Here is a 17,209-nt window from a genome sequence, read left to right as displayed (position 1 = left end):
GTTTAGGGTACTGAGACACCAGCTTTGACATAGACTATCAGCCATATGGAGAGATCTCCTTTTTTCTTTGACGTCGTCCGGGCCTGCGGCCCCTTTGAGCTCGATATGACACCGCCCAACCACCATCTCAGTTCAAACCTCCCGCTCGTGCGTGCGTGTGTGCGTGTGTTTCTAGCCCGGCAAGAGGGCGCTTAGCTGCAGTGCGCCGCACCCCTAAATATGCTAATTAATATTGAAACCCTTTTTCATTCATTCTTTTGCCCCAGTGTTTTGTTGCAGTTTACCCATGTATTTCTTTAATTTAAATATTATGTTACTTAAAAAACTATAGACGTTGCCCGGGCGGACCCGAATAGGCACGGACTTGGATGAGGGTAGGAATGTTTTATATAAATTCTCAATAACTACGTAAATATTAATGTACTTTAAATTGCCAGTAGTTTTTATATATTTTTTAATGTTAATCTATGATTTACTTAACTTTCGCCGGGGCACGGAATCGCAGAATGTTGTAACGGTAATTGTGTTCGGCGCGAAGGGCGCCATGTTGCCACCTGCAAGCGATGAGCTCAGCCCAGTCTCCTTCTACAACCGGCCGAGAGCGGACGTCTCTGCCGACACCCCGAGGACATCACCGTTGAGTCACTGAGTAATAATTCCATAGCTTAATTTATTCAAATCACTTTCTTTTCATCCTCGGGGCCTCTCTCGGTCGGAGAGACTGTATAAATATTCAATATTCACTCCTCGGAGTTTTTGTAACATCAGTGTAATAAGTAACGACTTGGGGCGGCCACGTGCGTGGTTCGCCTCCTCACCTAAGCTGATTCGTGCCTCGGGCGTTTTTCTCAGTTGTATCAGTGAAGGAGCGTGTAAGGATATAAATCGTGAGTAGAATAACCCAATTAACTGTGTTACGTGTTTTTTGTGTTCGGGGGGCCACGTGGGATCCCAACCTGGCCGGCGGCGTGTGGGACGCCCTGAGAACCCACTGCGGATTAGAAGCGTGCCCGACGCTGAGAGCGGGCTTAGGTAGGGTCGAGAGCTGCGTGTAACATCTAGAGGGCAAATATCTCGCCACACACGGGCCACGTAACGCCCTGGGTTAGGGTCTCCAGCCGGGTCCACGTGCCCACTCACGTGGTGGCGCCCACTAATTTTCACCGATAATTTTCACTACAACACCGTACGCCCTCATCTTTTAGGCTTCTTTAACTAAAATAAAAAGCCTTAACTACGCTGCAAGAACCAACCTTATTCAAGGTGCCCTTTTCTTTCAGAAAAGAAAGCAGACAGGAATAAGGCCGCCAGATCCTGAACCTTAAGATTTCCTAAATCAAGATGGTAGACAATATTTCAAAAAACTAACTGACTAATTAAACTTCTACGTCAATTTAGAGAGGATATTAAGCTTTAAAAAAATGATAATTTTATCATAATGAACACGTGGAAAGAGTTCCTTCGCATAATTTAACATATTTTTATAAGTTAGACCTTAGCAGCTTCTAGGCCGTTGTTTACATTTGACGTGTTGCTTAATGTGATTAGTAATTAAACAATTTAACTGTTTCGTAAGTGCTTCACTATAAAATAATGCATTGGACCATTTGCAGATTTCTGGAAGAGTTTTAGGTGTAATATTGGTATAATTTTGGCATTTTATTAGTTTATTTTTAGTTATATTTGAAAATTATAAAGACATGTCTGCGATGTGGATATTTGCAGTTTGAATGGTACTGTAATCTTTTATATTTTTTTTTACTTTCATTATATGCAGTATCTAGGAGTATTTAAGTAGCTTATTAATTAAAACCATGATTTGCAAATACTAAAATACAAACAACATATGGGGCTCATTTGGTCCGAATGATGCTTGTCATTTCTGGTGATATAGCACCTATTTTGTTCTAGCAACAACAGATGTAAACAAAATGTTAAGGATATATGGCATTCCAATTCCCACTTAAGTAGCATTGTTTACAATAAAGTGGTTTAAGGTCCTGCCACATTTGCGCAGTCGCGTCTGACGTGTTGGAGCTGATGGTGCAGATGCGGATATGGCTTCTGATTGGTTCACATGACCTTAACGTAACAATACAGACCTCACTGGCTAGCTATGGCCTGAACTGCACGTACATAAGTACTCGCAGAATTATAGGGTCTTGCATATATTTAATTTGAGACTGTTCACTAAGATGAAGGTAGTGAAGATTAATATTTAGGGTGACGATTCAAATAAAAGAGTTTATAGCAGAATATTGAAGATTTATTTTTTCTTTACCAAAATATTTTTCATACTATCCCCAAATGTACAAAATTAACACAGTTCAAGGCAACTCACCGCTCGGCACCAAAATATTTATTTGAGGTTACGCAAACGACAAAATTCTTCCCAATATTAATTATCAGTGAAAATGTCCCATGGTCACTTCTGAACATACGGTACAAACTAAGAAAACTTACTGTCCTTGGGACGATGCAAAAGTTCACTATTGCCCTGTCATGGGCTCTTGCCGATGACTGGTTCATGAAATTCAAATTAAAAATGTTCCAAAACAAGAGTTTTAACAGCATAGCCCAGACCACAGCTGTTAAATTCATCTCTTACTCATATTAAAATGATAAACACATGAGTCACCGCTCTAGTACGACCTCACATGGCAACATCCAAGCAATGACTAGTCAGACAAAGCACAGTACAAAAAAACACAAAAAAGTATCAACTGTGGACTTCCCCGAAAATAAAACTGTGTTCCTATTGGCTACAAATACTTTTCTTACAATAACTTCTCTAGATTGTGGCACAGATTGGGAAGCTAGTGGTATATAATTTAATTCAAAGCTCAGATGTGATATGTGCTTTTCAGAAGCCCCAAATTAGATCAAATGATAATACATCTTAGATACATCTTGACTTGACCAAAACCTCTGCCCTAATAGCTCAATGCGGCTCAATGCCTCGAGTGTAAAGTTTGTAATGTCACCGAACCCCTTCCCGCCCACTTCTATATTTTTTTATAAAGATAGATTATAAAATTACTGTTTTTATATTTAGTATGATAATTAGTAAATTCCAGCTGATATAATTTTTGGAAATGTTCAAGGCCTTAGTGATGTAGTCTTAGCTACTGTTAGGTTGCCTTGCCAGGCTGACCTGACATATTACAAATATGTAGTTTTGGTTTAACATGTAAATGGGCAATATTAAATTCCAGCAGATGTTTAGTAACCAAGTATAACTTGTTTTTACAATTAATTAGTGATTCTCAGCAATGAACCTGAACATCTCCGAGAGCAGCAGAGCGTTTCCAAGGCCTAACCATTTCCCTAAAATATCATTGTTGTCTATTCACTAGTATGCATACATAATGTACATTAAACTTCAATTAATTTAGTGAACTTTGTCAAGCACATAATGTTTTCTAATCACCTGAGGCACACTTTAAAATAATAAAACTGGTGGTATTGCATGGCACATCGACTACTCAGGACCCACCGGTGCTGCCATCGCACAGTCTACACATGCCAATTCAGGTAGGATGCTCTCTGCACCCCCAGGACATGACTTCAATTCTTCCACTGACTATTTAGTGCTCTACTTTAATTGTATTTGTAAACTTTTCGTTATATTCCCAGGGCCTACCTCCAGAAGGAACAATGTTTAAACTAAAAATGGTTTTCTGTACGCTGGAAATGGTTACTAATCGCGAATTGACTCTGTCCAGCCACATGGATAGACAAGACCTCAACCTAAAAAGATTATGTGCCATGCCCATAGGGCTTTTTGCGGTATTATATAAAACTGAGGTGAATATTCCATGGAATCAAAGAAACCATCAGTTCCTTTACTATCAGGAGGAATAAAATGCCCATGTTATTAGGTTTTGTATCTGTTATTCAAATACATTATTTCCGTATCAATACTAGTTTTTAAATAAACACACTAAATTTTTGAGACAACATTACTCACTCCACTCTTAAAAGAAGCAATCCGATATCTGTTTTCTGTTTCCAACACTGAAACTTACAGATATGCTATCCTTCATGTTGTTCAATCGCTCCAGAAGTCAGTGTGCAGCTAGATTAGGGAATAAAACCAGTACTTTGGTTCCCTTGCACCAACCATAAATGTTGTATATGTGTAAGTGAAAGACGTGATGTCAGGGATGTTAGAGGTGTGAGGTTGGCAGTCAGTGTGTGTAATGATGGCGGCGGGTGATGTACATGAGGTGCTTGTACAATGTATGTATCGAGAGACAAGAGTAAAATAAAAAGAGAGAACAAAACAAAACATGGCGCAGTCGGTCAGTCGTTTCGCCCGTACAATCTTTATGTGCCGGGGTAGTTTGAAGGCGTAATCACATTTGTGGCAATATCATCGTCTCCTGAACGTGGACAACAAAGGCTAACATGGCGGACGCAAACAAGCCTAGCGGGTTGGACATAACGGGAAATGTCAGTGAAAATTGGCGAAAGTTTAAACAAAACTTCGAAATATTCATGGTGGCGTCAGGAAAGTCGGAACAATCATCGCCAGTTAAAGCAGCTGTTCTTCTGAATTTGGTGGGAGAAGATGCTGTTGAAGTGTTCAATACATTTCAACTTGCAGATGTAGATCGCACAGATTACAAGAAGGTACTTGGAGCATTTGAGGCTTATTGTAAACCCAGAAAAAACGTGCCATATGAAAGGTTCTTGTTGTATTCGAGAAAACAAAAAGAAAATGAACCATTTCAGTTGTTTGTAAATGACTTGAAAAAGCTTGTGAGAAGTTGTGAATTCGGTGAACAATCAGACGCAATCGTTAGGGACTGCATATTCATGGGTGTGAGGGACACCAAATTACAGCAAGAAATGCTCCGCAAGAATAACTTAACCCTTGAAAAAGCGTGTGAGCTAGGCAAAGTGGCTGAATCAAGCATACAACAAATGCAGTGCTTACAAGGTGACAGAACAAAAGAAGGGATCTATGAACACATGCAGCCCGTGTCGGTAAATGTAGTAAGTTCAAAGCACAGAGGGGGAACCAGTCAGTGGGTGCAAGAGAAGGGTTTCAGTGGCAAGTGCAAGCAATGCAATCTCACCCACATAAAAGGCAAATGCCCAGCATATGGCAAACAATGCCACAATTGTGGGAAGCTCAATCACTTTGCGATAATGTGCAGAAAATCACGTGAAGTAAACAAGGTGAGAATGATAAATAAAAAGGAAGCAGAGAGCTCAGATGAAGATTATTTTGTAGTCAATGGGATAGTAATTGCAAAACAGAGTGTTAAGCAAGTAGAATGTGTAAGAAACCAAGAAAAATCAACAAAGTGGTATGAAAACATAACAGTTGAGGAAAGGAAGATAAATTTTAAGCTTGACACTGGGTCAGAGGTTAACATTCTACCAGAGACAATGTTTAGGAAAGTGGATAATCAACTGAAGGTAAGGGACACCAACGAACTGTTGGAATGCTATGGTGGATTTAAAGTAAGACCCATTGGCATTGTGAAGTTATGGTGTGAATCAAAAGACGTAGTACAATACATGGATTTTCGAATTACCAATGCGGACAGTACCCCAATACTAGGCTTACAGGCATGTGTAGACCTGAACCTGATCAAAAGGGTGCATCTAATTGGACTAGAGGAAACAACAGTGAAGGTTATCAAACAAGACTCATCGCAACCAGAATCACCTCATAGCAAGTTCATGCAAGAAAACCAGGATGTCTTCACTTGACTAGGAAAATTTCCAGGTCAGTGCAAAATTAGAGTCTGTCAGGATGCTCAGCCAAGAGTAGCACCACCTAGGAGACAACCGCAAACAATAGCCCCTAAACTGAAAACAACTCCAGAATCCCTAATGAAGAGAGGAATTATTGAAAAAGTTGAGGAACCAAACTCGTGGGTACATAAGCTAGTTGTCGTTGAAGCCAAATGGTACACTAAGAGTCTGCCTGGACCCACAACATTTGAATCCTGCCATCAAAAGAGACTTTTATCAAATACCAATGATTGAACAGCTAACAGAGCAACTGTCGGGAAAACTATATTTTTCAGTCTTTGACCTGAAGGATGGGTTCTGGCAAATTGAGCTCGATCAAGAATCCAGTGACTTGTGTACCTTCTCTACACCGTGGGGCTGTTACAAATTTCTCAGATTACCGTTTGGTGTGTCCTGTGCACCAGAAAAGTTCCAAGAACCGAATGAAAGTGTGTTTGGTGATATTGAGGGTGTTGTGGTGTACTTTGATGACATTCTTGTGACTGCGACATCACTGGAGGAGCATGATAAGTGTGTAGCAAAAGTAATACAGAGGGCAAGAGCTCACAACATCAAGTTTAATCCAGAAAAACTGCAATACAGACTGTCAAAGGTTAGTTTCATGGGACATGTGTTATCGAATAATGAAATTAAACCTTATCCAGGTAGAGTTATGGCGATACAACAAATACCAGATCCTCAAAATAAGAAAGAGTTACAGAGACTGTTGGGGATGGTTAACTACCTACGACCATTTATACCCAACATGGCAACAATCACAGCGCCTCTGAGGGAGCTACTAAAAACTGATGTGTCCTGGCAGTGGCTGAAATGTCACTCGCAGTGTGTAGCGAATCTTAAAACAGCCGTAAGCTGCGCACCTGCATTGGGGACATTTGATGCAACCAAGTCCATTACCATTCAAGGAGATGCATCACAGGATGGCCTTGGCTGCTGTCTCCTCCAAAACGGACAGCCCATATCATATGCATCTCGAAGTCTAACCGCGACAGAACAAAAGTGGGCACAAATTGAGAAAGAGCTATTAGCCATAGTATATGCAACTAACACGTTTCATTACTACATATATGGTCGGGTGGTTCAGGTCCTCACAGATCATAAACCTTTAGTAGCTATTATGAGCAAACCAGTATCAATGATAATGTCCACGCGACTTCAACGACTCAAATTAAAACTACTGAAGTACAACCTGGATGTTCAGTACCTCCCTGGGAAAATGATGCACATTGCTGATCTACTATCCAGGGCCCATGGGACAGATGCAGCTGAAGATGATCCGGAACTGGGTGAAATAGTCCATAGTGTGAGTAGGAATCTTCCCATGACTGAAGTGCGGAAGGAAGAATTTCGACAAGGACTTGCCGCGGACCCAGTGCTGAGTCAGGTGATGAAATGGGTGACGACCGGGTGGCCTCACAAAAAGGGTAAGGTACCAGTGCAGTGCTACCCATTCTGGGGTGTAAAGAGTGATCTTTTTGTAGAAGATGATCTACTGTTTCTAAGTGATAGAATTGTAGTACCTAAAAAACTGAGGCAGAACATGTTGAAAGTTATTCATGAGGGACACCTTGGAGTGGGCAAAACTAAAGCTAGAGCAAGGAGGGTGTTCTTTTGGCCAGGCATGTCGAAGGAGGTAGAGCAATATGTATTAGAGTGCAGGGTGTGTGAGAAATTCAGGACCACAAACCGGAAAGAACCCCTACTCCCTCATGCAGTTCCAACACTTCCCTTTGAGAAAGTGGGAGCAGATATACTAGAATTTGGAGGGAAAAGTTATTTAGTGATTTACGATTACTTTTCAAAATGGCTGGAAATAGTTAAGTTGGAAAGTAAACAAAGCATCAGTGTAATAAAGGCATTGAAAGCCATCTTCTGCACTCATGGCATTCCAAAGATAGTGATGGCTGACAATATGCCGTTTAACTCATACGAATGTACACGCTTTGCACATGAACATGAGTTTGAGATACACACATCCAGCCCACTACATTCACAGTCAAATGGAATGGACGAAAAAGGTGTAGGAATCACCAAGAACATATTGAAGAAAAGCTGTGAGGAGGGTAAGGAATATTGGATGGCACTAATGGCATATCGTAACTCACCACTGGCGGGTATGGATGTGTCACCATCAGAACTGTTGATGAGTAGGTTAGTCAGAACACAGATACCGACAACTGTGAATAATCTCCTCCCGAAGATTCAGTCTAATACAAAACCACAGTTGATTGCGAAGCAGAGGAAAGTTAAAATGTATTATGACCAGAGAGCTTCAAGGAAGCCTTTAGAATATATGAAAGGGCAAACAGTAGTCATGCAGAGGGGTGTAGTGTGGGAGCCAGCCACTATTCTGGAGAAACACAGTGCACCACGCTCATACATAGTTAGGACCCACTCAGGTCAAGTGGTTCGGAGAAACACTAAATATCTAAGACCCTCCAACTCTGAAGTACCCAAAACAGCAGCATGGGGGAGCTATAACATTGTTGATGAAACTAGAGGAGAGGGAAAGGAGCAGGAAATCAACTTAGAGTTTGGTGAAGAGAGTGAAGACAGTAGGAGATGTAAATCACCTGACTTCAAAGGGTTTGACCAAGAGACAGGCCAATGCAGTAGAGGGGTGAGGAGTGATACAGCCAGTCAACCTCAGGATAAGGCTGGAGGCTGGGAGTCAGTATACATTACAAGAACAGGCCGAACTGTTAGGAAACCCAATAAGTTTCAGTAATATCAGCTTTGGGAAGAAAGGAAGGTGTTGTATATGTGTAAGTGAAAGACGTGACGTCAGGGATGTTAGAGGTGTGAGGTTGGCAGTCAGTGTGTGTAATGATGGCGGCGGGTGATGTACATGAGGTGCTTGTACAATGTATGTATCGAGAGACAAGAGTAAAATAAAAAGAGAGAACAAAACAAAACAATAAACATGTGTTTATTAGGGATTAATCTCCTCTAAATAATGGTGTGTTATGAAAACAGTGACTTGATAACAACCTATTACAGAAAATGTCTTTAAGATCATCAATACCTGAAATTTATTTGTGAAATATTGTGGAAAATATAAACTCATCTCTTGTAAGGTCTAAGCTGTGCTGATTATACAGAACAAGGAAATGCTAGGCTTTGCCTCCTCGAGCCATCCAAGCAAAGGAGGAGAAGTCGGGAGAGAAATTTACGTTTGAAAGGAGAATAGGAGCAGTGTGTGCCAACAGGAGAGATAAAGATAAAGTCTAGACAAGATGAAGACACTAGGACAGACAGTGTGGCTAGATGGTATGTTGAAAAATTTTCTCTAAATATTTTCATAGTAAGACAATTGAAGAATAAAGATCTTTAATTTTAAATGGAAGACCAACTCCAGATATGACGTATGTCATATGCAGGAATTTCACAGTTAGTTTAAAGTAAGTTTTTACAACTTTTACGAATAGCTTACTGACTGGAAACAAAAATTACCATTACTTTATGGGCCATGTTTAACATGCACTAATGAGAAGGGGATTTGGATTAGTTAGTTATTACAAGATTCTTTGTTGTGGCATTATGTAAGTTTTAGCTGAGTCCATATACCCTCTCACACAGTTGCACATCCAATATTACCACCGATGCACTCCACTTGCTAGACCACCGCTCCTCACCTCCCGGACATAAATATCACCTAAATATACAATTAAACACCGCAAACCTAAACTTTATAATGGTTGATTGGTACTTTACCTAATACGTTGAGCGTGCAGCTACTAAACGATTCTCCTGCATCATTAAACGCCTCACATGTGTAAGTACCACAGTCTTCAGGGAATATTTCAGCAATATTAAGCTTGTATATACTAGCTTCATTTGTGTATTCAAAATCTTTGCTGGGCTTTATTTCTTTGTTGTTGTGAAGCCAAACAACATCAAATTTTTCAGCACCTGCAATCAAAACCCATCAAAATAAATTCAGTTCTTATTGTGTATAGAAAGCCCAATTAAGTCCACTTGCATGAAAACTTACCAATAATGCGACAAAATAGCGTCACTGGTTCGCCATCTTTTACAAATGCTGATGATAAGTGGCTAACAATTTTCGGTGGTTTATCTCCAGTTTTGGATTTACTACGAGCTTCACCTGATGATTTCATTGCTGGAATAAAATAAAGTGAAATATTTTAATCAACAAAGATAGCGTGCTAGCAATGAACATGAATTACTAAAAAGATGCATTCTGTAAACAGATATTAATTTCTCGTGTAGCTATACTATAGAAGCCTCACAAAACCATTAATATAGTGTTAGACCACTAAATATGTAACAAGTAAAAAAAAATAATAATAATTTTTATGTTGTAATGTACAGAAAAAATACACTGAAAACTTACGTGCCACAGTAATTTTGCTTTTTGTACTGACACTTCCCATAGAGTTGGTTGCTGTGCACACATATTCACCCTCATCTTCTGGGAATACTTCATTAATGTTCAGAGATGCAATTCCACTCTTGTACTTCAGATCCATAATATCTGACGAGGTCAGTGCCTGTAAGACAAGTTTACTTAATGAATTATTAACATTCTGTGTATAGCAAAACAATTACAAAACAAAAGTTACTTATAAATTTTCTCCCAGAAGAGTAACTAAATGAGCCAGAGCACTGATTGATTATTTTAATATTTGTAACAATAAAAATTTAATTCTATGTTAACCACTATCCAACAACTATTCACTTAACATAAAGCCAACATTGTACCAAGTTCACCATCAGATCACATGACAATTTATAATTCTATATGTAGTTGTATTAATAATAATAATAATAATAATAATGTTTTGAGTAAACTATATATAACATCTAAATTGTAAGAACTTTTTCAGTAACTGAGATCAAAATATGTATTCCAAGTGCAACTGAACGTAAAACAAACAGATTTATTAAAATCATTTTAAAAAACTCTACTATATATTTCAAAACATATGACTGGCATCTCCATTTTGTATATTAGAAAAAAAGTATTATCTCATAAGTATAATAAAATTTTATTATAGAATTTAAATTTTTTTGTTAAAAATATTTGAGGTGTGTGAAAAACAGGATTAAAACAAAAAAAATAATTTTGAGCTTATGGTGACTAAGTGCGATAACTCCCACCAATATTAACTGAAGTAATGTATAAATGTGTAGTAGGTGTTTACCTTGCCATTTTTGGTCCAGTTGACTTGAGGCTCCGGGTCTCCTTTAATAGTACAGCTCAGGTGTAGCAGTTCACCATCATTGACTGTCATGTCTTGGAGTTTAACCGTGAACTCGGGCGCACACATCAATGAATCGTCTGGTGGCACTTTAAACAAAAAATAAAAAAATGTAAGTTTAGTTATTAGAATTGGTGGTGATTATATGTTGTGGGTAAGTTTTATTAAAAAATTATTATATACATGTATATAGGATGTTTGTGAACATGGCATAAATTTAATGAGTGGCAAGAATGTCAAAACAAGAAATTTTTGTTTTTGAACATATGTCCAGAAAAGCAACCCTGTAAATTGTACAGGAGTGAACAGTAACATGCATAGTTGAATTCCCATGCAGTAGGTGCCACTCCTGTGGCTAAGGGGGTGCTCAATCGCAGAACTATACTTACTAAACCATCAAATGTGTGCTAATCGCCCAAAGTTGAACATGTAAATCTAACACAACCAACTATTCACTGTACTGTACAACAAACTGCTGGTTACTACTGCATTTAGCTAACTCTAAACATCTGCACCATGCTTGTCACCTGCTACTGTAAAGCACCTGAACATGATATACCATAATGCTGCGACTGCCTGTCCTCTTAAGCCATTGGTATGGTGCCTAGTTGGGTGCGACATTCAAATTTGCGCACTACTGTTCGCACCTGTAACTTTACAGGGTTGCTTCTTGGTCATATGTTCATCAACAAAAATTGCTTGTTTTGGCATTCCCTGGCACCCATAAAATTTATGCCCCATTGTTTGCAAACACCTTGTGTATCAAATATGAAAGCAAGTGGTTTAGTTTTATACAAATATATTTGATGAAAATTTGTGCACTTGGACTTCAAAAACTAAAGGAAGTCCACTATCTACATGAGATTTCGAAAAATCATCACCATCCTCCTTTCCTACTCCTTGAAGCAGAATGTTTATTCTTGATGAAATTTGACATATTTGACATTCAAAATAAGAGTAAAATTATTGTCTCAATCTCCGGATGCTCCAGTCGGACAAACAAAAAACATTGTATACCATCAAGCTTCGCAATAAAGGATTCTACATATAGAAAAAAAATGTTTCTTTGGCTGTTTGTTTTTTATCTAAATAAAATATATAGTTTTATTTGAGCTTGATAACATTTTGCACAAATGACCTGGGACTAAAATAAGAGGAAAATCACTGTCTTGCTATACACAATTATTTGTAACATTAAAATAATTCTGTAATCAAGAGGTTTATTTATAAATCAAATAAAAGAAAAAGTTGTAGATAAGAACACACAGCACACACAAGCAGAATATCTTATTATATTACATACAGAAGCTTAAAAGTAGTAATAAAAATCATACAAAATTTAAAAACCTTATTTCTGAAGTTCAAAATGGGTGCAAGCATGTACTATATAAAAATTGAATCAATATTTAGAGGCCTGTAAGTGATATCTCAGAATGTTTAGAGAATGCAATTAAGCAAAAGGTAATATTTTACACCTCATTAATATTTACAATGTTATCCAATTCAAACAGAATAAAGTTGGAACATTTCATTGACTACACCTTAGCAACACCAGGTGAAACAAATAATTTAAAACATAATCATTCTTACTTTTTTAATAACCCAGGGATTTTTTATGAGAAAACAACCAAATGAATGTGTGTTGAAACATGCGGGGCACTGAGAAAAACGCCTAAGTGGTGTTACCGCATGCTGCCTAAGAGAATGGTTAAAATGTTTTAAGTGACATAGCACTGTAAGTAGATATAAATATCACAAGAATTATAATGTTGTTATAAAAAATTGTCCATGGCATTGCTTGCTATGCAAGCAGATTTTTTTATCCAGTAAGCAAGACAAGTAAAAATATTATTCAAAAAAGTATATGTTTTAACTTAAATGATCAGGTTCAAATTTATCTACAATAGACTAAATTATTAATATTATTATATTTCATCAAATATAGGGCTTAGTATTTACAGTAAAATAAGTACAAAGAAATTTATTAATCAGTTTTCATGTAATATTAAATGTAATATATAGTAAAACATAATTAATTTAATTGATTTTTGTTTCAACCATTAGCACACTAATAACTCATAAAAATAATCAGAGTTCTTTTGTTGTATGAATGTATGATGAGCATTAGAAACATGTAATTCAGGTAGTTTTTTTTTGTGCTCACTAAGAGCACCTCTTGTACATAACTGTCAGTAGCAACTAAGTTTTTTCCCTGGCATAAATAAGAAATGCCTCCTGAATTTGTGTGAATGCCATCTCATAGCATAGCTCCTCAAATTAGTTTAGCACAGTTGTTTTAAATACTTTACTGCCTTTCCAAAAGTTTAATTTTTTGTTTTATATTTAATATATTTTTCATGGAAAACCATTTAAATTAATTAAGACTTAATACATGTAATACATGAATAAATAGATAAGCATAGTTATTACTACACAAAATTGTGCCTTTACTATGGACATGGCCATAAATAATCATAATAATGCAATATCTTGTCAGCATTACAAGCAATTAAGTACAAACTTTACTTACGAATCAACTCTTTTGTTGCACTGCGAGACCTCGATGGACTACCTGTAGCATCCAGTTTGCTGCCATACTTCTTCATGGTTCTCTTCTCAGTTGTGTCTGAAGTGTCTGAACTGCTTATAGCAATTGTTGCGGCCGACTTGAAAAAAAAACATAGTTATTAGAACATGTTTTGAAAGCAGGGAATTGTTCCAAAGTTACAAAGACTATTGCGTTGGCAACCTTTTTTTTAAAATCTGATAATTAGGCAGTAAAAATACAAAATGTTCTGATAATTTGAAATATTAATTCTATTAAATAATTTTGTAATGTAAATAAATTAAGTTTTCTTTTTTTCTGCACATACAAAAAATTGTTACACCACCTCCAGCACTAGATCATACATTGAGCTGGACCTCCATTACGACAATTTTTATTATAAGAAGAATAAAATAAGTTCTGAACTGAATATACAGAGTAAATGGTAAATTCCAATACGTTTATTGCAATTGGTTACTATGTGCACCAGAAGTCATCAACTCATTTAAACGAGCCAATGCAATTCAAGTTGCTGCGACAATTAATGGCCAAGACAAGTGTACAAAGTTAACGGGTGCCGAAAAAAATCTATTGATTTGACGTCGACCAGGGGCTACGCCCCTCCTATGAGCCCCATGTGACTCGCCAGCACAATTAATTATTGGCGCATTTAAAACCTCCTGCGAGCGGTGCGTGGGCATGCATGGGTGTGTTGAGGCCCGAGAGGCACGTGTGCAATCAGTGCCATGCACTCGTAACCAAGTGTAGGTTTTTTTACATCCCAGTGCTATTGTGTAAATCTTTTGAGCATAATATAACTATAAGAACGGAGCAGTGCCATGCACCCACTCTTATGAACACATCCGCTTGGGTGGTTTAGAGTTTTCAAGATTTAATTTGATTCCCATCTTTACAAGAAATAATATTACTTCAGCCGATGTGCAATTATAGGCTGGGCACGAAATGGCTTTCCCTTGTGGCCAAGACACCATGACTCTTCGTCAGTCCAGCATCATCGCTACCCGGAGAAGTGAACAGCCATCACCCCTCCTCAGAAATTATCTGTTAGCATTCGCAGTCTATTTAATAAATCTAAACTCTTTTGTAGTATCTTCGAGGCTTACTCTGGGTAGTGGACTATTTAACTTAAGGGTGTATGTCCCATTCCAGGTCATGCTTTTAGATTTATATTAATCACTGATCAACGTTTAGACATTTTCAATCGTTTAACTTTCACGAAATGAAAAATATATATAGTTGCATACTTTTTGCATAATTAGCTGCCTAAGCTACATTTTTAACCTTTTTGGGTTGTACAAATAAGGAGAATTTAATTTATTGCAGAGCTGAAACTTTTTAGGATTAACTGCAATGCCACTGGCTACTTCAAGAAATGGTTTGCATTTCTATCACAAAAACTCATATCATGTTTCTTGGCTGTCAAGATCATAAAAATTTTGAGAATTTTGAAATGTCAGGTAAAATTAATTAATATTTTCTGAAAGAAATACAAACCATTTCTTGAAGTAGCCAGTGGCATTGCAGTTAATCCTAAAAAGTTTCAGTTCTGCAATAAATTAAATTCTCCTTATTTGTACAACCCAATAAGGTTAAAAATGTAACTTTGGCAGCTAATTATGCAAAAAGTATGCAACTATATATATTTTTCATTTCGTGAAAGTTAAACGATTGAAAATGTCTAAAAGTTGATCAGTGATTAATATAAATCTAAAATCATTACCTGGAACGGGACATACGCCCTTAATTGTTTGAACTCCTAACTGGATAGTTGACATTTTTATGACAAACTACTTTTTACAGCCAGGTCATGTGGTGTTCTGGTCAGCCCACAAACATATTCCATGCCATTGGCGATTTCAAACCGTTTATCTTTTACTTGTAGTTTTGATTAATTTAAAGTGTAACGATTATGCTAATAAAACAGTTTATAACAGAACTTTTCATGCCCTCCTCCGAATGGCTTCATGAGTGTCTACGTAGAGACTGGGGCGTTCAGAACGCCTGGAGAGCCACTGTTAATTAACAGATCCTTGTGATTAGTCAAACCAAGGGGAGCGAGCCTCGCTGCACACAGGCAACATAATGGCCCTGAGAGAGATAGAGGCGAGCTGGGTTCGCGTGCACCTTCGCATGATGGCGCCCATACTACCGTAATTACTGCTATCACCTTAATTAACAAACCCCTCTAACATTAAATTATTACATTAAATGATGCAGTGGTAAGATTTTAAGCCAATTCAACTGTCTGTTTGTAAAAATAATAACCGTTCACAGTTAAAGTAAGTGGGAACCAACAAATTAACTTGTTGCAGGTCTTCCAAAATTAAGAAACTAATGTTTTTAGGTGTGTATGGGATCATATTTTCTAAACTTGTGTTAAAACTATTTTTTTTAAGCATTGCCAAAAGTAATTTCTCTATTTTAAAATCTTTATTTTAAAGCACATTTTAGAAAGAAGTACGCACTGACTGTGAAATCAGTTATTAGACCTTCCTTTACTTTGTTGGAATGAAAAAGTGCACTTTAAACTTCACAGACATAGCCACAGATCAATTTCAAAGTAATCATATTAAAGTGAAATGTCTTTGCTTGCCACCCACAGAGGCGAAGATACGCTTAATGAATGTGTGCAAGGCGACCTTGTAGCCATCTTCCCCATTTCTCTTAAGAATGAATACATGGCATTAATAAATAATGCTTTTACCTTGATGTTAGTCTGATTTGTACTTGACTGACTGACACTGCTGCTGTATTTTGACGCACTGGATGAACTGCTGTAGCTGGATTTGTTCACACTGACTGTTGTTGGTGCTGGTCGCGATGGTTGTTCTATGTACCTTCGATCTGAAATATCAGTCTTGTATTAAAACCACAAAAAAATTAATTGCAGAACCACTTCTAAAAATTTAAAAGTTTCAGTATTGGTAGTGATTATTATAACACAAAAATATTTGAAGTAAGGTTGGTTACAAACCAAAAAGTCAGTAATAGATATAAACCAATCTGAGTGTACACGTGAATGCACAACCATTTAAGTAAAATGTTATTATTTATTTATCCCCTCGCTGCAAATTCAACGGCAATAGAGCGTGGCTTCTGAGCAAGAGGAAAGGAAAAATTGAGAATAAAATTACATTTTTGTATCTGTACCTCACTGGTTAACTATTAAATATGATCTGTCTACTGATAGGATATTAAAAAAAAAGTTTAGTCAATAAATCGCACACTTCACATACAAAAGTTTTCCAGGGAAAAAAGTGTAAAATATTATGGCCATGTTTACTGCATGGATATTTAATAAGTGAGATTAAAAAAAAGTAATTTTTTAAATTAGTCATCCTGAAAACTATGCACATATTTGTTTCCCTGATGATGATACAATTGTTGAAATATGAGTGAATATCTATTATTAATAAATGACAAATAGATGTTGAGAGAATTAACATGAATGATTTGTTCCCTGCTAGGAAACATAAGTTTTGTTTTGCCCCTGAGCACTAATTTAATTTCCAGAAACACATTGTGAAATGAATTAAGTGTCCTGTCTTCTCTGATGCAGGCATAACTCACTGTAGGAGTATCTTTAAAAAATAAACCCCCATAAATTATATCTATAAGCAAGGTTCATTTATTGCCAAGCTTTTGA

The 17,209-nt window shown here is 37.2% G+C and overlaps 1 protein-coding gene across 1 annotated transcript in view; it reads right to left on the bottom strand.

The window, feature by feature from the left end:
- The window catches only part of LOC134529473 (twitchin), a 547,023-nt gene that overhangs the window by 4,847 nt on the left and 524,967 nt on the right, over positions 1–17,209 (bottom strand). Inside the window, exons 144-149 of the mRNA XM_063363606.1 lie at positions 16,268–16,407; positions 13,528–13,663; positions 10,941–11,086; positions 10,130–10,286; positions 9,767–9,895; positions 9,487–9,684 (exon numbers count right to left, since the gene is read on the bottom strand). Coding sequence (XP_063219676.1) covers positions 9,487–9,684; positions 9,767–9,895; positions 10,130–10,286; positions 10,941–11,086; positions 13,528–13,663; positions 16,268–16,407 — 906 coding nt within the window. The remainder of the gene's footprint in view (positions 1–9,486; positions 9,685–9,766; positions 9,896–10,129; positions 10,287–10,940; positions 11,087–13,527; positions 13,664–16,267; positions 16,408–17,209) is intronic.

Source organism: Bacillus rossius, chromosome 2 (genome assembly GCF_032445375.1).
Source record: "Bacillus rossius redtenbacheri isolate Brsri chromosome 2, Brsri_v3, whole genome shotgun sequence".
Taxonomy (NCBI): domain Eukaryota; kingdom Metazoa; phylum Arthropoda; class Insecta; order Phasmatodea; family Bacillidae; genus Bacillus; species Bacillus rossius.
This window is presented reverse-complemented; position numbering and strand designations above follow the sequence as displayed.